This window comes from Garra rufa, chromosome 12, assembly GCF_049309525.1.
Source record: "Garra rufa chromosome 12, GarRuf1.0, whole genome shotgun sequence".
Classification (NCBI taxonomy): domain Eukaryota; kingdom Metazoa; phylum Chordata; class Actinopteri; order Cypriniformes; family Cyprinidae; genus Garra; species Garra rufa.
The window spans coordinates 12,761,667-12,782,056 of record NC_133372.1 but is presented as its reverse complement, the minus strand read 5'-3'; the positions used below and the strand labels follow the sequence as shown (position 1 = coordinate 12,782,056).

Here is a 20,390-nt window from a genome sequence, read left to right as displayed (position 1 = left end):
ATTTTTTTAAGAAGCACTTTTTAAGAAGAAACAGAGTTTAAGAGGTTAAATATGTAGTAATAAATTAAAGTAGAGTTTTTTTTACCTCAGTGATCTTTTATTTACAACTTTGAAAAATCATTTTTGTCGGTTTGACTTTCTTTGTATAAGGTGACAAATCCATGGAACAAATTAAACCAGCAGATGCTCTTGGAAGTTTTAGTGTGCAAATCCATCAAGGCAGTTAATGGGCCAGCTCAGTGTTTGGCCTTTTCCCCCTCACTTAGTGCTTTCCATCTGTCTTTCTTTACCCGCTGATCTGGCGATGACATTAGACCTGACTTCTTTGATGCAATCGTCTCAGTCATCTCTTGTTTTGCGTCATGAACTCCACCATCACAAAACCAAACCAAACAGAGAGAGAGGGAGCGCAGTTTTTCAATCAACAACAGCCTAGAATCTGCCTCGTTTTGGCTTTGTGTTGGATATGGAGTTGGACAAGCTGAATGAAAACAGAGATAATGTGTGTTGCTTAGATACTGGCTAGAATGAGATAAAAATATCTGATGTTGGCCTTGGTCTGGTTCCACATGAAGAGCTCCATGGAACAGTGGTATTTTAATATCACTGATAAACTATTATAGTTTTGGGTAATATTTAGAAAGTTTTAGTAAGCTTTTGTCTTTTTGTTTTTATTTTAAATGTCTATATAGTTTTTTAATAATTTTAGCTTCCACCTGTTCTTATTGCAAAAACGTACCTGTGGGAACAAGGCGCAAAATATATACCCAATAGGTACATATCACTGCAGTTTCCAACAGAAATGTCCACTATAGAGGTGGTAAAACAGCGAGCGCTTGTATTCGTTTTTATACACCGTTACGATTACAGCTATGTACATATGTTTCGCTTCCCAGATGTAACAAGCTTGCTCGGTAGTTCATCCAGCACGGAATTGGACTTAAATGGATAGTTCATCCAAAAATTTAAATGTGATGTTTATCTGCTTACCCTCAAAGCATCCAAGGTGTAGGTGCCTTTGTTTCTTCAGTAGAACACAAATGAAGATTTTTAACTCAAACCGTTGCAGTCTGTCAGTCATATAATGGCAGTCAATGGGACCCACGGCTTTGAGAGACAAAAAACATACACAGACAAAACCAAATTAAACCCTGCGGCTTGTGACGATATATTGAGGTCTTAACACACAAAACAGTCAGTCTATGCAAGAAACTGAACAGTATTTATATAATTTTTTACTCGGAGCTCATTCACATGAAAGCCGTGGGTCCCATTGACTGCCATTATATGACTGACAGACTGCAACGGTTTAAGTTAAAAATCTTTGTTTGTGTTCTACTGAAGAAACAAAGTCACCTACATCTTGGATGCTCTGGGGGTAAGCAGGTAAACATCAAATTTTCATTTTTGGGTGAACTATCCCTTTAAGATGCGGAATCCCTGGGTACGAATCTCGATGAAAGGGCTGAAAGATGAGAGATTGAAAAACATCTAAAACAACATGCTCTCAGTTGCGTTTTTATGTCACATTCACTTTTGTTCATACTATCAGGTAGGTTTAGGTGTAGTCAGGGTTGCCAGGTTTGCACAACAAAACTTTCCCAATTGCTACTTAAATCTAGCCCAACAGTAGCAATGGCTCAATGGCATTTCGAGAGGGGTTCCCTGGTAAAAGGTCCTGGATTCCAGGGGGTAAAGTACATGTTTTTTGGCTGGGTTCTTCTGGTAAAATTTGCATTCCAGGGGCTAAATATCAAAAGTGTTAAAGTAGCCCCATTATACTGGAAAACTGTTGACTTGGCGCTGTATTGGACTTAGAATGCAGAATCCTTGAGTACGAATCCCGTAAAAAACGTGACTAACAATGAAAGAGCTGAAAGATTAGAGATTGCTTTCGGTTTTTGTTCATACTATTAGGTAGGTTTACGTATAGTCAGGGTTTGGCAGGTTTTCACAACAAAACCCGCCCAATTGCTACTCAAAACTAGCCCAATGGCATTTTGAGGGGGGTCCCCTGGTAACAATCCCATTCTGGGGGCTACAATACACATTTTTTGGCAGGGTTCCCCTGGTAAAATTCACATTCCAGCGGCTAAATATCACATTATTGGGGTCACTTCAACCCACGAACATGGAAAAACAACCCACGGCAACAGTGTTAAAGAAGCCCAATTCCGCGGGAAAACTACGGACTTGGCAACACTGGGTGTATGCAGATGGTACGTTATTTTAAAACTTCACGGAGCAATTGGATACATTGACATGCCACGTAAATGTGGTCCAAATCCTTTTTTTTTTTTTTTGCTCACATGTGAAACTAAAGTGCACAAACACAGACACGGAGACAAGGCGTTTTGTCAACTCAAGAGACCCTAGACATTGCAGAGTGCAGTTAATGTGATATGTGAGTTCTGTTAAGTTAAACTCAAGTGCTGACCCATTTCATGACGCTTTTTGCGTTCCGGTGTTTATCATTTGCACAGCTGTTTGACGCACACATGTGTGTAGTAGAGTGAAAATATGTCTAAAGTATACAAACACTGCTCTGGACATACAGGTTTAAGGTATTGGCGAATAGATGTGTGCCGTAGAAGTAAACTGAATGTCATCTTAGCTTAAGCGAAGTAAATTATGTAGTCACGTTGTTGCTATAAGATAGTTCACATGCATTCTTTAAATGTTCAGAAACTATTTGAAAGCACATTGGGGTCTTGTTAGCATGCAAGTTCAATGAGGTGTGGTCTGAATCTAAAAGACATAACATGTAAATTTTAACCTTGAAATTAAAAGTTGTAGGACCTGAAAGTGTAAAATGAATATGATTGATTAAAAAGATTATTTTTTAATTCAATTTTTCTCTCATTTTACTATGCTGATAGTAAAACTTGTAAGGGGAAAATATTACAAGAATGAAAGAAAGAAATTGGAAGCATTTTCAGTAATGCTCAGACCTTTGGACCCAATTATTCCATACAGGTGGGTTGAACCGCTGATCTCAATTTGTTCTTTTGTGCAAACAGTCTTTACTGAGCTGATTATTTGCCAAAGGCTAGGAAACATAACTATATTAATCCATATTTCCCTTTCCATCTGATAATGACCCACATGCACACACACGCACACACACACACACACACACACACACACTCATATTTGCTTCTGCAGAAAAAAACACAAAAGACAACAGTATAATATTGATTCAGTTTTTTGTACTGGCTTTTTATATAATTAAAAAAAGTTTTGAGGTCGCACATATCCATTACATTTATCAGTTTCAAATTTACCTCACTGTAACAAATCCATGATCCATAATTCACCCATTAACATGCAAATTACAATACATTCAAACCTGGACAACATATAAAACTTCCCACATTTAATTAATTAATTAAACAGTAAATTAGTTTGAGAACATACTGTAGCAGAACAAGGACATCTGTCACTGAATATTGCACAAAACACATAAATATCCAGCTTTAAGAAGTGCTTTAATTACACATACAGTATAAAATGTTTCCTTTAGTTAAACTCCAAACGCATTACTCAAAATGTACGCAGTGTTTACCCACATAAATCTCAGCAGTTTGTTCCACAAGCATTACTCTCATGAACATTAATCACTCGTGGTCCACAGAGTTGGGCAAAACAGTCCGTATCCGATTGTTTCCTCTTCTATATTTTATTCTTCAGCCACTTTCACCTTCTCATAAACTGCACTGCACTTTTCCACAGTGGAAACGGTAAACATTGAATTATAAATGTAATGTGCCAGTTTCTTCTACCGTCTTAAAACATCGCTTTGTTTCTGGAGGGCACAGTGCGCGCATCCCATCTGACCATGAAACTTTTACGCATTAGTACGATCCCACGATGACCGCTTCGACATCCTTTGACGATCTTCTCTCCGTGACCAGAAAGTTGATCATGCCCTCGGACTTAATGAGCAAGTTACAGCCTAAAAAGAAGATGCCGAAGACCACGGTGAGCGCCAGCACGCACATCACCGCGATCTGCACGGTGCGCATGATGAACACGCTGCGCTCGTCCAGCGCCGCGGACACAAACCCGCTGTCCGTCACCACTGAAGACAAATTACAGCACGACAGGAAGCTGTCGCTGCTTCTGTTGGAAAACAAAGAACTGTCTGTGTCGTTAAAAACAGTTGAATTCATTCTGAACTACTCTCCGGGGTCCTCTGGAAGAGAGGAGCAGGTGCGTACAAAACAGCGGCTGAAGTTTCCTTCAGTACTTTAGAGTCACAAGAGCAAAAAAGAGCTTGGCGGAATTTATGGGCCGACATGCAGAGAAGAGGATGGTTCTTCTCGGACCTGTTGTTTAGGTAATTATGGGCTCTAGTCTGCAGGACAGGGGTCTGACTCCTGAGAACTCACTCAATCACGGCTGAGCTCATCCCCTGCGACTAGAGTTCAGCGTTTACTGAGGTATTCGTTCATATTGCGCCCCCTTTGACACAAACTGAAAACGATGTAACTCGTTAAAGTCCACGGTTACAACCAAACAGCAACTGACAACATTTACTAGCATCTAACTAACTAGTACTCCTACTAACGAACTGGTATCTAGTCATTTGTATGCTACAATAGTATTCTACATTTTTTTAATAGTCAGTAATGATTGTTTATTAGAAACTAGTACTCATTCCTATAGAGCAGAGTGTACAATTATTCAAAAGAACAAACTACTTATTTATTAGACACAAGTGTGTAGGCTATTACATTTTGAGTAACATTTTTTAATGTTTAACTGATCTATTGAACTATAAAGTAACCAGTCTAAAGTACCTAGCCTTACTAGTGTACATATAACAAATAAAAAAACAACTGTTCAGATATGTTACTAGTTAAAATTGGGATGTAAGGTTTGTAATACCATCTCATAAATACAGTTGAAGTCAAAAGTTACGTACACCTTGCAGAATCTGCAAAATGTCAATTTCTTTATCAAAATAAGAGGGGTCATACAAAATGTATGTTATTTTTTATTTAGTACTGACCTGAATAAGATATTTCACATAAAATGCGTTTACATATAGCCCACAAGAGAAAATAATAGTTAAATTTATAAAAAATTACCCTGTTCAAAAGTTTACATACACTTGATTCTTAATACTGTTTTGTTACCTGAATGATCCACAGCTGATTTCTTTTCTTGTTTAGTGATAGTTGTTCATGAGTCTCTTGTTTGTCCTGAACAGTTAAAGTCCTTCAGGTCCCACAAATTCTTTGGTTTTTCAGCATTTTTGTGTATTTGAAGCCTTTCCAACAATGACTTTAGAATTTTGAGATCCTCCTTTTCACACTGAGGACAACTGAGGGACTCATATGCAACTATTACAGAAGGTTCAAATGCTAAATAATGCACCAGAAGGAAACACAATACATTAAGAGCCAGTGGGTGAAAACTTTGAATTTAAAGGTCAGGGTAGATTTAACTTATTTTGGAAACATGCAAGTGTCTTCTATAGCTTCTGAAGGGCAGTACTAAATGAAAAAAAGTATGATATTTAGGCAAAATAAGAAAAATCTTCATTCTGTTCAAAAGTTTTCACCCCTAGATCTTAATGCATTGTTTTTCCTTCTGGAGCAGCAGTGAACGTTTGAACCTTCTGTATTAGTTGCATATGAGTCCCTCAGTTGTCCTCAGTGTAAAAAGATGGATCTCAAAATCATACAGTCATAGTTGGAAAGGGTTCAAATACACAAAAATAACCAAAGAATTTGACCAACAAGAACAGCAGGCTGTTTAGCTGTTCAGGACAAACAGGGGACTCATGAACAACTATCACTAAACAAAAAAAACAAAAAAAAAAAACAGCTGTGGGTCATTCAGGTAACAACACAGTATTAAGAATCAACTGTATATAAATTTTAATATGAATGGGGTAAACATATTTTATGTGAAATATCTTATTCAGGTCAGTGCTAAATAAAAAAACAACATGCATTTTGTATGATCCCTCTTATTTTGGTAAAATAATTAAAGTTTTGCAGATTCGGCAAGGTGTATGTAAACTTTTGACTTCAACTGTAGATATAGTATCAGTACAGTACTAGTAAAGCTGGAAAAGATACTAGTTACTAATAAGTGACCCAGCTACTTGGCTTATGTTGTGGCAAGGCGTTGATATTTAATAATGTTTTCAAAACATTAGCACAGAAACATTATTTATACATTGTTTATTAAACGTTTTTTCCTGAGGCGGTATATTTAACTTGTTTAAATATTACTACTTAATTCAGAGCATTCAAAAGTAACATTCCCATTATGTTTGCAAAATTATTAAATGGATTTTTTTAATGGATGTTTTGAACATTCCGCAATGACGTTTTTATAGCCTAACCATGATCACTTGTCAACTATCTAATTAATACTAGTGAAACTGGAAAATAAATAAATGGATTACTTACTAATAATTAAAGCAAGTACCATTGGCATAAAATAGATACTGGTTTAAGGAATAAACGTTATTCTTATTGCATTAGTTAGATAAAATAGTCCTATTTTATTTGGCTTTGAAGTACTATGTCAATTATTTATAAATGTGTGTTTTGTACACAATAACTAAAGGCTAATTAGCTGAGACCTAAATTGAATGGCATTTGTGACCAGGTGGTCTGCAGCCACACATGCAGCAAGCAGAGGGCAGAGTTGCTCCTAAAATGTGTCAAAATGAACGCTGTGTTCATATGGACATCTAATGCAGGAAATAGTGTTTTAATTACAGCTACATAGATTATACAAGATCCCGTTCACGCATCCTAATCAAACAATCAACCTAAACAATCCACTGTGGTCAAAGTTGAAGCACACACTGAGTCACCGTGCTGTGACTCACAGTTGGGTTTAACTTGAAGATTGAAATTCATAATTAATGAAACCATATAAACCCTCAGGAATGAGCGGTGTCCTTGTAAACATATGGAAAGGAAACAGCAGGATTACCATGGAAATATATGGGCGCAATATTTCCGTTAGAAGCCAACGAGGGGTTGCGCAACCTGGCAGTTATAGATAATCTTTTTAATATGCTTCTGTTTACACAGTCTCGGGTGAAAAATCTCTGCGCTCCTATAGCAACTGACTATGCTTGCACAATATATCATCTATGTGCTCCTTTAACTACCGGTTGTAGTATTTATATTGCTGTTAAAATCACATCTTAGTCATCTTTTATTTTATGCTCTTTCAGGGTTAAATGTGTCTTGAACAAGCACTTAACAGCATCAAAGCTCTTACATATCAGGCATATAATAAGTCCTAAAAGCCCCTTTTGTGAAGCATTCAGCAGTGGGAGGAAGAATCGATCATGGAGGGTGCTTAGATCCTCTCAAACCTGGCCTTTTAATCAACGGCCCGGTAAACAGGATCTGCGCAATGTAAACACATCCCACAAAGCGCCTCCTGGAACGAGTCCATCAGCAAGGGTCTTTTGAGCAGCACTGGGGGTTCTCTCTCGTGCAGCCTATTTTACATGTCCTCTCTGTCCCGTATCACCCTCTCTATCTGTATATGAATCATCAGGCCTATCTAGTAGAGAGACAGAGAGAGAGAGATGTGCTCTCAGGACATAGTGCTATTCCTGTCTGGGTGTTTCTGTGCACATTGAAATGCGCTCTCTTCAAATGCTTTCACTGAGCGCTGGCTTTTCTCCCTCAGTGGTGGAGGGCGGTGGAGGGAAAGAGGGAGAGAGAGGAGGAAGAAGTGTGGGTGGTTATGGGTAGAACAGGCTACGGATGGAAGAGTACAGAAATTTGTCATATGGAGAGATTCAGGAGAGAGAGAAACAAAGCAAGAGGCATCTGAAATGATTGCGGGATGAAAAACAGTCAAATTTTGATTTATTTTAATAGAAGCTCAACCTTATGATGATGTTGATCAGGTAGAAAATCTGTTAAAATGACCTACAATGCATGACTGGAAATAACATTTATATACTCAGATGTGACCCTGGACCACAAAACCAGTCATAAACAGCTTGAGTATATTTGTAGCTAAAGCAAAAAAACACTGTATGGGTCAAAATTATAATTTTTCCTTTAATGCCAAAAATCATTAGGATATTAAGTAAAGATCATGTTCCATGAAGATATTTTGCTAATTTCCTACCATAAATATATAAAACTTTATTTGATTAGTAATATGCATTGTAAATTTGAACAAGATTTTTTTTTTGCACCCTCAGATTCTAGATTTTAAAATACACTGCAAAAATCAGGAAGGATTTTCTAGACGAGTAAAAATTATTTTCTTGTTTTCAGAAAAAACAAGTCAAAATCAAGTGCATTTTTGCTTGAAACAAGCAAAACAATCCACCAATGTTGTAAGAAAAATAATCTTGTTTTCTGTTTGAAATAATATTTTTTGCTTACCCCATTGGCAGATTATTTTGCTTGTTTCAAGCTAAAATGCACTTAATTTGGGCTTGTCTTTTCTGAAAACAAGACAATAATCAAGAAGGATTTTCTAGACGAGTAACAAATATTTTCTTATTTTCAGAAAAAATGAGTGAGTTTTTGTTTAGAATAAGCAAAATAATTTGCCAATGGGGTAAGCAAAAAAATCTTATTTCAAACAGAAAACAAAATAATATTTCAAGCAAAAACGCACTTAATTTTGACTTGTTTTTTTCTGAAAACAAGACAAGAATTTTTACTTGTCTAGAAAATCCTTCCCTGATTTAAGAATTTTTAGATATTTTGGCTGGATACAAGACAAAAAATCTAAGTAAGAAAAGCCTTTTTTGCAGTGTAGTTGTATATTGGCCAAATATTTGGATGGGAGCTTATTTGTTCAGCTTTCAGATGATGTGCAAATCTCAGTATCAAAAAATTGACCCTAATGACTAGTTTTGTGGTCCAGGGTCACATATTATAGATAAAACTGCCTCCATTTTCTTAAAGGCATAGGGCCATTTTGGGTTCCCCAATCCTTTCGGTCTTAAAATAACCATTTTTTTCTTTGTGTGAAGAACATTAAAGGTTCCAAAAAGGCGTTTCCACAGTGACTCCATAAAATAATCATTTTGGGTTCCTTTAAAATGTTTTTTCTTTGTGTGAGAAATGTTTTAATATTCTAAAGAAGCTTTTTCCACTATAAATAGAAGCTCAACTTTATGATAATGTTGATCAGGTAGAAGTTAAAATCTGTTAAAATTACTTATGATGCGTGACTGGAAATAACATTTATATTTGTGCGTTACTGTGATGTAAGCTTCTCATATGTGACCCTGGACCACAAAACAAGTCATAAACAGCTTGGGTATATTTGTAGCAATAGCACAAAATTATAAATTTTTCTTTTTTGCCAAAAATCATTAGGATATTAAGTAAAGATCATGTTACATGAAGATATTTTGCTAATTTCCTACCATAAATATATAAAACGTGATGTTTGATGAGTAATATGCATTGCTAAGAACTTCATTTTAACAACTTTAAAGGCTATTTCTCAATATTTTTATTTTTTTTCACCCTCAGATTCCAGATTTTAAAATACACTGCAAAAAATGCTTTTCTTACATCTTACATCTTGTTTCCAGCCAAAATATCTAAAAATCCTTTAATCAAGAAAGATTTTCTAGACAAGTAACAATAATTTTTTTTTTTCAGAAAAAAAAACAAGTCAAAATTAAGTGAGTTTTTGCTTAGAACAAGCAAAATAATCTGCCAATGGGGTAAGAAAAAAAATCTTACTTCAAGCAGAAAACAAGATTATTTTTCTTACCCCATTGGCGGATTATTTAGCTTGTTTCAAGCAAAAACACACTTAATTTTGACTTGTTTTTTCTTAAAACAAGAGAATAATTTTTACTCGTATAGAAAATCCTTCCTGATTTAAGAATTTTTAGATATTTTGGCTGGATACAAGACAAAAAAAAAGAAGTAAGAAAAGCATTCTTTGCAGTATAGTTGTATATCTGCCAAATATTTGGATGGAAGCTTTTTTTCAGCGTTCAGATGATGTACAAATCTCAATATCAAAAAATTGACCCTAATGACTGGTTTTGTGTTCCAGATTCACATATTATAAATAAAACACTGCAAAAAATGCTTTTCTTACTTGTTTCCAGCCAAAATATCTACAAATTCTTGAATCAGGAAGGATTTTCTAGACAAGTAAAAATTATTGTCTTGTTTTTAGTAAAAACTAGTCAAAATTAAGTGAGTTTTTGCTCAAAACAAGCTAAATAATCTGCCAATGGGGTAAGAAAAATAATTTAGTTGTCTGCTTGAAATAAGATTTTTTTTCTTACCCCTTTGGCAGATTATTTTGCTTGTTTTAAGCAAAAACGTACTTAATTTTGACTAGTTTTTACTAAAAACAAGACAATAATTTTTACTTGTCTAGAAAATCCTTCCTGATTCAAGAATTTTTAGATATCTTGGCTGGAAACAAGACAGAAAATCTAAGTAAGAAAAGAATTTTTTGCAGTGAACCACCTCCATTTTATTAAAGACTCTGCATAGGGCCATTTTGGCTTCCCCAAAAATCCTTTTAGGTCTTAAAAGAACCATTTTTTCTTTGTGTGAAACCATTTTGGGTTCCCTTAAACAAGATAATATTTCTTACCCCATTGGCAGATTATTTAGCTTGTTTCAAGCAAAAACGCACTTAATTTTGACTTGTTTTATCTGAAAACAAGACAATAATTTTTTCTCGTCTACAAAATCCTTCCTGATTTAAGACTTTTTTTGACATTTTGGCTGGATACAAGACAAAAAAGTAAGAAGGTAAGAAAAGCATTTTTTGCATTTTTCTTTAATGCCAAAAATCATTAGGATATTAAGTAAAGATCATGTTACATAAATATATCAAAACTTGATTTTTGATTAGTAATATGCATTGCTAAGAACTTAATTTGAACAACTTTAAACTTTTAACTTTTTTTTTTTGCATAAAATAGTAGTATATCAGCCAAATATTTGGATGGGAGCTTATTTGTTCAGCTTTCAGATGATCTCAATACCTAAATTAACCCTAATGACTGGTTTTGTGTTCCAGATTCACATATTATAAATAAAACTGACTCCATTTTCTTAAAGGCTCTGCATAGGGCCATTTTGGCTTCTCCAAAAATCCTTTCAGGTCTTAAAATAACCATTTTTTCTTTGTTTGAAGAACATTAAAGGTTCCAAAAAGGCGTTTCCACAGTGACTCCACTAATACTAATTTTGGGTTCCCTTAAAATTATTATTTTTTTATTTGTGTAAGAAACGTTTTAATATTCTAAAGAAGCTTTTTCCACTATAAATAACCTTTTGTGCGATGGGGATATTAAAGGATCTTTATGGAACCATCAATGGCAATAAATCACTTTTATTTTTAAGAGTGTGTGTCTTGAATTTTAACAACACAATTACTAGGCAGGTCATGTGTGTTTTCCGCATAAACATTTTTTTGTCAAACAAGACTGGGATATTTTGTAACATGATGTGTCTTTAGTTATGTAACAGAATGCATTTTGCTTACCAAATAGCTGAGAGCAGTTGTGCTAGCACATGATCTAAAAGCAAAAAATGTGTGATATGCTTGGGATTTATTGGCTGGTTGATATTTATCTGTTGGTAGAGACTCTTTCTAAGCTCTGGGGACAAGAATGTTTAATGTCAGGGCTTTTAAAGGCATCACTCTGATGAACTCTGCCATCTAGTGATTATCACATGAGAGGAATAGCAGTTACTGATTGGACCTTCTCTCAACCTGTCATTAGCTTCCCACTGTGCCGATGAATCTATTTAGTAAACAAATAGGCAGACTTTTCTTGTTGAGAGTCAGAAAGGGTGTTTTTAGTTACAGCGCCAGTGGTGGTAAAAGTCCTCTCACATTATTCCAATCGTTATGTGTCATTCTCACCAGTGACATCATTAGAAGCTGTCTGGACACGTTTCATCACATTTCATTATGCTCTGTCGGTCCTCCTCCAGCGGTATAATTATTTCTTTAGGTCATTAAGGCTTTCTGGAGAAGATGGGGCGAGTGTCTTGAGGAAAACCTCAGCTGGCATGAAGCAGTTGCGCTATGCTCACTGTCACGATGTGCTTTTGCAGCATTCAGACAAGTGCATGTTGTGTCTGATGCTTGGTCTAGTAAGCATGCCGTTGGTGTTTGCATGTGTATGAGGTTGTCCTTGGCGCAGACACCCTTAAGCCTGTTCTACACCAACCCGATACTTTACTACAAACAGAGCATCCTAATGGTGCATTTGGACTTTCAAAAACAACAACAAAATAGCCTAAACTAGTATTGTAGGTTCAGACTAAAATAGTCACATCCTGCATTTTTTATTTTTTTTTTTTGTTTCCAAAAGAGCTTACTGTGTTTTTGTGATGTGTAACCTACTGTATAATATGAATAGTAAGATCAGAACTGAGGAGGGGAAGAGAGAGAGATATACATTGCGTTGCGAAAGTATTCATACCCCTTTATTTTTTTTCACATTTATGTTGCTGTTCTATGTTAAACTGTTTTAAATAAAAAAAATTCCCCATATCAATCTACACTCCATGCGCTGTAATGACTAAACATAAACTTAATTGTCACAACTTCAAACATTTATTCAAAATAAAAAATTGAAATAAGTACATTGCATAAGTATTCATAGCCTAAACTCTTAGTACTTAGCTGAAGCACCTTTACAGCCTCAAGTGTTTTTGGGCACGATGCGACAAGATTTGCACATCATTCGGCAATTATCTGCCATTCTTCGCCTCACCTCTGGGCAACTCAAGGGCATTCACAGAGTTGCCTATAAGCTATTCTTGCTATTCTGTCCTGTTGGAACCTGTGAACCTTCTGCCCAGTCTGAGGTTCTGAATGCTCTGGACTGGATTTTCATTAAGGCTATCTCAATATTTTGGTGCATTGAGCTCCCTCAGTCCCTCAGTCCCTGCATGAAGGTTGTTATCAATACATTTTACTTTTGTGATGGTACTCTGCAGGTGATAAACAGTGCCTGGTTTCTTTTAAACATAATGCTTAGAATTGAGGTTCATCAGACCAAAGAATCCTTTAGATGCTTTTTTGCAAACTTGACTGAGGAGAGTCTTGCCACACCACCATAAAGCCCAGATCGTTGGAGTGTTGCAGGGATGTTTGTTCTTCTGTAAGTTTCTCCCATCTGCATATATGATCATGGACCATCAGGTTCTTGGTCACCACTCTAGCTAAGGTCTTTCACCATCAATTGCTCAGTTTGGCCAGGAGGACAGCTTGAGTCGTAGTTGTTTCAAACTTATCATTAAGAGTAACGGAGACTGCATGTTTCTGTGAACCTTCAATGCTGCAGCTTTTTTTTCTGAACTCCTCCCCAGCTGTGTGGCTTGATGCAATCCTGTCTCTGAACTCTTCAGGCAGTTTTTTTTTTTTTTTACCTCAGGGCTTGGTTTTGGCTCTGATATGCATTTTCAGCTGTTAGACCTTTTATTAAGACGTGCATGCATTTCCAAATCATACCCATTCAGTTGAATTTGCCACAGGTTAAGTTCACTCAAAATGTAGTACCATCTACAAGCAATATGAATGCTCCTGAGCTAAATTCTAACTGTCCCAGATAAGCATATGAATACTTATGCAATGGAATCATTTAAGTTTTTAAAATTCAATACATTTGCAAAGATGTTAAAAACCTGTTTTTGCTTTTCCATTATGGTGTATGGAGTGTACATTGATGTGGGAAAAAACTAATTTAAAACAGTTTAACACAAAGCAGCAACATTAACGGTGGGGGAAAATAAAGGAGTATGAATACTTTCACAAGGTACTTTACACTTTTTATCAACATCTATGGTTCCAAGAGGAACCTTTAACATCCATGGAAACTTTTTCGATTTACATCCAAATGTTGCTTTAAGTTTACTAAAAGGGTCTCTGGAAAATCCAAAATGTTCTTCACAATGCAAAAAAAAAAAAGGTTCTTCTAAATACTGTTTGCTACAAGATTCTTTAAAAACCTTTTTAAACCTTTATTTAAAAGCGTATGGCATTGCTGTGAAAACCTCATCTTTATTTTTAAGAGCGTACCTTATGACGTTCTGTGACAGTCTTCCATTGTGGATAGTGCTGACACTTCCAGAGCAGCAGAGTCAGTCCATTATAGTCTGGGAGTCATTTGCATGACTCCAAAATAACCCACTAATTGTGTCCTTATCTTCCAGCACCCCGCCTGGCTTGAAATGGGAAAAGATGGAAAATCTCAGAGTTTATAAAGGACACACAGATGTCAAATAAGGTTTCAGAGAGAGTGTTTTTCTTTAAGATACTGTCAGAAAATGACATGTATGACTGGGTCATAAATAAGCCCTGGTCATAACAGTTTGTTTTAGAAGCTTTATCAAATGAAGAATGTGTTTTGTTAAAGAAAGCTTGTTTCCTCTGCTCTATCTGACACTGATGTGACAGTATATTCATCACCTGTATCTTCTTCATCCATCATTTTGACACATAAAGGGCCAAATATATTAAAGGCTGGACATGAATTATTTTCAGATAAATTGTATGTTGGTGCAAAATATTAGATGACCTTCAGGGTGGTTGACTGTTTACAGAAATTTCTGGCAGAAATATCAGCGCAAGATCAAACTTTAAACAGTGTTATTATTAGAAAACAGATTAAACCATAAAGCTAAATGTGACCCTGGACCACAAAACGAGTCATAAGTAGCACAGGTATTTTGTAGCAATAGCCAACAATACATGGGTGTGGGTCAAAATTAATTTTCTTTTATGCCAAAAATAATTAGGATATTAAGTAGATCATGTTCCATGAAGATATTTTGTAAATGTTCTATCTTAAATATATCAGAACTTATTTTTGAATTGCTAAGAACTTCATTTGGACAGTTTTAAAGGTGATTGTTTTCTATATTTCTAATGTTTTGCACCCTCAGTTTCCAGATTTTCAAATAGTTGTCTCGGCCAAAAATGTCATATCCAATCAAACCATACATCAATGGAAAGCTTATTAATTCGAAAAAGTCACCCTTATGACTGGTTTTGTGGTCCAGGGTCACAAATAATATGTAAACTGTAACATGTTTTCTGATTACATAATGAATATAAACACCTTTACCTGCTCCTACACCTCATTCAAACTGGGCATGTCTAAGTTTTTAAATCCCGAATTAACGCAGTTATTCTTAAATTGTCTTGTATTTTGCCTGAGAAATGTATTTTGGCATCCCTAGCACATTAAAAAGAGCACTATTTTTATAACATGTAAATTTGCTCAAAAGCGCTCGAGCAGCTGCTGTTGCTATGGTTATTTCCTCACGCGAATGCAAATTGTGTTTGCAAATGTGTATATTTAGCGACTAATTTGAAATCTAACTTGTGATTACTGGCATCTAAAAAAAATTCTATTGATATTTAATAAGTTTTTATTTTGACTTCCATTGGGGCGGCATTAATTAATAAGCCTTAATTAGGAGGGTCTGACCTCCTAAACCCCCCTCTAATTCGCATTCTGCATACTGGCAGTAAACAAACATATCTCGATGAGATAACGTTATATGTGCAGCACTGTTCAGAGAAGCATATTACAAGCGCAGCAAAAAAGATGTATCCAACACGAGAACACGTGTTCATCCCTCCCCCCACCTCCCATCTCCACCACCCTCTCGGAGAAGTTTCTCTTATTTGTCGGTTCTGGAGATGGAGTTGGAGAGCAGGAGGCGCGCAGTGCGCAGGAACCGAGAACAGTGAGAAGACGAACAGGATCAGATAACAAAGCTTGCCAGCTGCGAGGAACAACAGAGGCGGCGAGTTAAAACTTGGACAGGATCCTTAGAGCGTCTACCAACTACCATCTTATCAAATTGGTGCGATACACCTGGGGAAGCAGGAGGAGTGGATGAAGGTGGATGAGGAGGAGAGTACCAACGCACAAGTGCTAGACTGCGCCAAGCCAATCTGAGATTACAAATTACTCGCATCCATATTTCTCCACATTTCACAGCCTTGGCTGAGTGACTGCTTTTTTAGTTATGCGGATTTGGAGAAGACAAGGAGATCTGCATCGCTCCATCCCAAGACCAACACGCGGCTATTGACAAACTCCTGCGGTAAGCCCTAAAAATAACTTTTTTGAAATCATCCGCCCAGAAATGCGGGAGACTGGTGTACCTGAAGTGTGAAGAAAACCGACAACGTTCTGTCAGGAACAAGCACGCAAAGCATTCTCGTAGCGTATATCTGGGACAACTTCAACCGTCAAGGATGTCAGCGTTGCGGAAAAAATTTGGGGATGATTATCAAGTGGTGACCACTTCGTCCAGCGGCGGCGGGTTCAACCAGGCGGCCCCCGAGAAGAAAAGGAAACGTCAGCGCTTTGTGGACAAGAACGGCCGCTGTAACGTCCAGCACGGGAACCTGGGAGGAGAAACCAGCCGGTACCTGTCGGACCTGTTCACCACGCTCGTAGACCTCAAATGGCGCTGGAATCTATTCATCTTCATCCTCACCTACACGGTGGCGTGGCTCTTCATGGCTTCTATGTGGTGGGTCATTGCCTTTATACGTGGAGACCTGAACCAGACCCACGACGATAAGTACACACCGTGCGTGGCCAATGTGTACAACTTTCCCTCCGCTTTTCTCTTCTTCATCGAGACTGAGGCCACTATCGGATACGGTTACCGCTACATTACGGACAAGTGTCCGGAAGGCATCATTCTCTTCCTCTTCCAGTCCATCCTAGGCTCTATAGTGGACGCTTTTCTCATCGGCTGCATGTTCATCAAGATGTCCCAGCCGAAGAAACGCGCAGAGACGCTGATGTTCAGCGAGCATGCGGCTATTTCCATGCGTGACGGCAAACTGACCCTGATGTTTCGAGTGGGCAACCTGCGGAACAGCCATATGGTCTCCGCGCAAATACGCTGCAAACTACTCAAAGTGAGTAGTGAAAAAAATGAAACGTATAATACATTGTATTGCGGGTTACATTTGAGAACTCACAGTTAGAAATACAAATCAATAATTTTAAATCCTTGCTGAAAAAAAAACAATACAAACCATCAAAGAATTTGTAATGGCTTATATAGTATGGGTTTTAATAAAAAACTGTAATGGACCTTGTTGGTCTCCATGTTGGTAATTGGTCGCCTTTTATTGGTGGCTTGAACAGAACATGTCCCAAAACACACTAAATTAAATCATTTTTAATAGTTTTAATGGCTGAAAGGTAATGGTTTCTAATGGTATTTGTAGTGGAAACCATTTCTATTGTTTTTTTTCATTCCTTAAGGTTCATTCTTTAACCTAATACAAGCATGACAAAACCTAGACAAATGACAAAAACCTGTAATTTGATTTGTTCATCTACAGTGGACAAAGTATTGATCTCCCCATGCACTGTCGATGCATTAAACCCGGCCTTTTATTTGAACTCACACTCCATCATCTCCCTGTTTTCTCCTAAGTAGTTCTCTTTGTCTACCTTTCCCCGCAGTCCCGCCAGACACCCGAGGGCGAGTTTTTGCCTCTGGATCAACTTGAGCTGGATGTTGGTTTCAGTACTGGAGCCGACCAGCTTTTCTTAGTGTCCCCTCTGACGATCTGCCATGTGATCGACTCCAAGAGCCCATTCTACGACCTCTCGCACAGGTCCATGCAAACAGAGCAATTTGAGATTGTGGTTATCTTAGAAGGAATCGTGGAGACCACCGGTGAGTTTTAATAACACACACAAAGAAGCAAATATGCTCAGAAGCTTGTATCTGAAGGCAGAAATTTGAGTCACTGAATGCTTTGCAGAAAAACATTATGCAACTATTTCTTTTGAAATCATACACATTATTTACAAAGCAGTGCTATGCAGCCAAGTTTCAAAATCCCTATATTTTCAATGCTTTTCTTGTGTAACGGTGAAGGTGTTTGGGTGATGTGGTTTAGTATGTGTGTGTGAGTCAGTCTGCAGAAGCAATTTTGCTGGTGCAAATCGGATTTTTATGATATAAAAGACTGAATGTTGGTGTCTACTGCAGCAAAGATGGAAAAAGAGAGAGACGTGTTATGTAAGAGATGATATACAAAGTTAGTCTTTCATTTTGCTCGCTGCCTCATGGTTCCGTAGTCTGGCATGCTTAGAGATTAAGCCACCTGTCAATCAAATCTCAGCTCACCTTTACTTTCTCACCCTGGAGCTTTGAACACATCGATCCATACATATACAAGACAGCACGCGCTTACAGTAAGAAACAGCATTCGTACAAGCGACAGCGGAAAATTTCTGCAGGATACATGTTGTGTGTACATATTCAATTAGATTCAGAATCGCATGCTTCCATGGTTTGATTTAATTAACATAATCAAGGAAATCATATACAGTGTCCGGTCTTCCTTATTGATGGCACATCTGAATATTCCGCCTACAGAAAGTGAAGGGATTTGTGGGTAAAAAAAGAAAAGAAAAGAAAAAAAGCAGAATTATGTACAGTTAGTCAGCACTCTGTTCTCCCCATTGTGAATCAGTTTCCATAGCAACTGAATCGGCCCCTTCTTAAGCGGTCTCCATACAGTAAAGTCTCACCGGCTGTTTGAAGTATGGAGACGAAACTTGTGTTTATCAGCCCCACAAATCAAATACTAATTACTACTTATCAAATAATTCATTAGACATTTTTAATTATGTCCTGTAATTATGGCTAGGTTTATGACATGTGCATGTGGGGATACAGCACAAATACGTTCTGCATGTGTGTATGTGTGTGGGTGTTCTTGTGTCCTTCGCTTCTAATCTTCAGGATTAAAGTCTTTGTTTGGACACGTCTCTCTATATGAAAGCTCATTTTTCACATAGCGGATACCGAGAGTCACAGCTGATAAAAGCATCACAATAATCCACAAGTAATCCACATGAATCCAGTCCATTTTGTGAAGTGAAAAGCTGCAAGTCTTCTATCCATAATAATGTTTTCTCCAGTGAAATCATCTTGTCTGAATCAGGAGAGAAATATGCACAGATCAAGCACGGTTTACAAGTGAAAACAGTTGTGTCGGTGGATTTTGTGAGAGGACAGCATGGTGGAATTTTTCACTGGAGAAAGTGTTATTATGGATTAGAGACTCATATTTTGGCTAGAAGTAACAGTTTAAAGTTATACATCTTAGTGATGGATTTGTTTTTCACAAACACACAGCTTTTCACTTCACAGGGAGTTGTGTGGAATATTGTGATGCTTTTATCAGCTGTTTGGACTCTCATTCTGATGGCACCCATTCACTGCAAAGGATCCATTGGTGAACAAGTGATGTAATTGACCTGATCTCATAACGAAAACGTATCTGTGGGAACTTTTTTGCAAGAAACCACATATAGTACATATCACTGCAGTTTTCAACAGAAATGAACACTAGAGGCGGTAAAATAGCGAGCACTTGTAATCGTTTTCGTACACAGTTATAATTACAGCTCTCTATGTTTCGCTTTGGTGCTTGCTTGGTAGCTCAGCCGGCATAGAATTGAACTTAGGATGTGGAATCCTTGGGTACAAATCCTGTGAAAAACATGACTCACGATGAAAGAGCTGAAAAATGAAGATCGAAAAACAAGCTAAAGCGGCATGCTTGCGATTGCATTTTTGTCACATTTGCTTTTGTTCATACTATCGAGTAGGTTAGGTGTAGTGCATATGGCAGGGCTTTACAGTGCGACCATTTCAGTCGCATTTGCGACTTAAAACTACTGCATGCGACTGTGAAAATATATTTAGGAGCATCAGTGCGACTGACCCGATCAGCATATTTGTGTTTGTGCTGAGGGGAGCTTCAAAGGTTTCTACGTGTTTTTGCAACGTTAAGTAATGTATCACGGACATATCTCACGAACCCTTTCATAAAACAAAGTGTAGAGGGAGTTTAAATAAGAGATTCATTGTGCAGAGCGTCATTAATTATAATGGAACTTTGTGAGATTGCGATGAACTAAGATGAGTGATAGCTTTTAATGATTTTTAAGGGAGTTTGTAAATGAGATATTGATTTAATACAACAGTTAAATAAACAAGAAGTTAATATTAAGTGACTTACATTGTCTAACTATAACACTATTGCCTGATCTTGCCGTCAAAAATGGCCTGAAACAAGTCACAACTGAGCCGCTGCGCATCTCCATTCAAACACAGCGTTGTTTCGTTTATGAATGAATGTGCATTTTTAAACAAATCTAGTGTCAATGATTCAATTTTCTACTCATAAAGAAATCAAATGAATGATATAATTCAGTAAATAAATCAGTGACTTATCACCACCTACTAGCAGATTTAGTTTCATTTTTAAAGTATCTTTTCAGTTATTTAAATCATTTATTTCAGTATTCTGTAAAATGTTATATTTAAAACATTAATCTTAACATGAATTAATGAATTTTATTG

The 20,390-nt window shown here is 37.0% G+C and overlaps 1 protein-coding gene across 1 annotated transcript in view; it reads left to right on the top strand.

The window, feature by feature from the left end:
- Positions 1–15,629: 15,629 nt before the first annotated feature.
- The window catches only part of kcnj3b (potassium inwardly rectifying channel subfamily J member 3b), an 18,573-nt gene continuing 13,812 nt past the window's right edge, over positions 15,630–20,390 (top strand). Inside the window, exons 1-2 of the mRNA XM_073851823.1 lie at positions 15,630–16,911; positions 17,468–17,684. Of these exons, the coding sequence (XP_073707924.1) occupies positions 16,234–16,911; positions 17,468–17,684 (895 nt within the window). The 5' untranslated portion in view covers positions 15,630–16,233. The remainder of the gene's footprint in view (positions 16,912–17,467; positions 17,685–20,390) is intronic.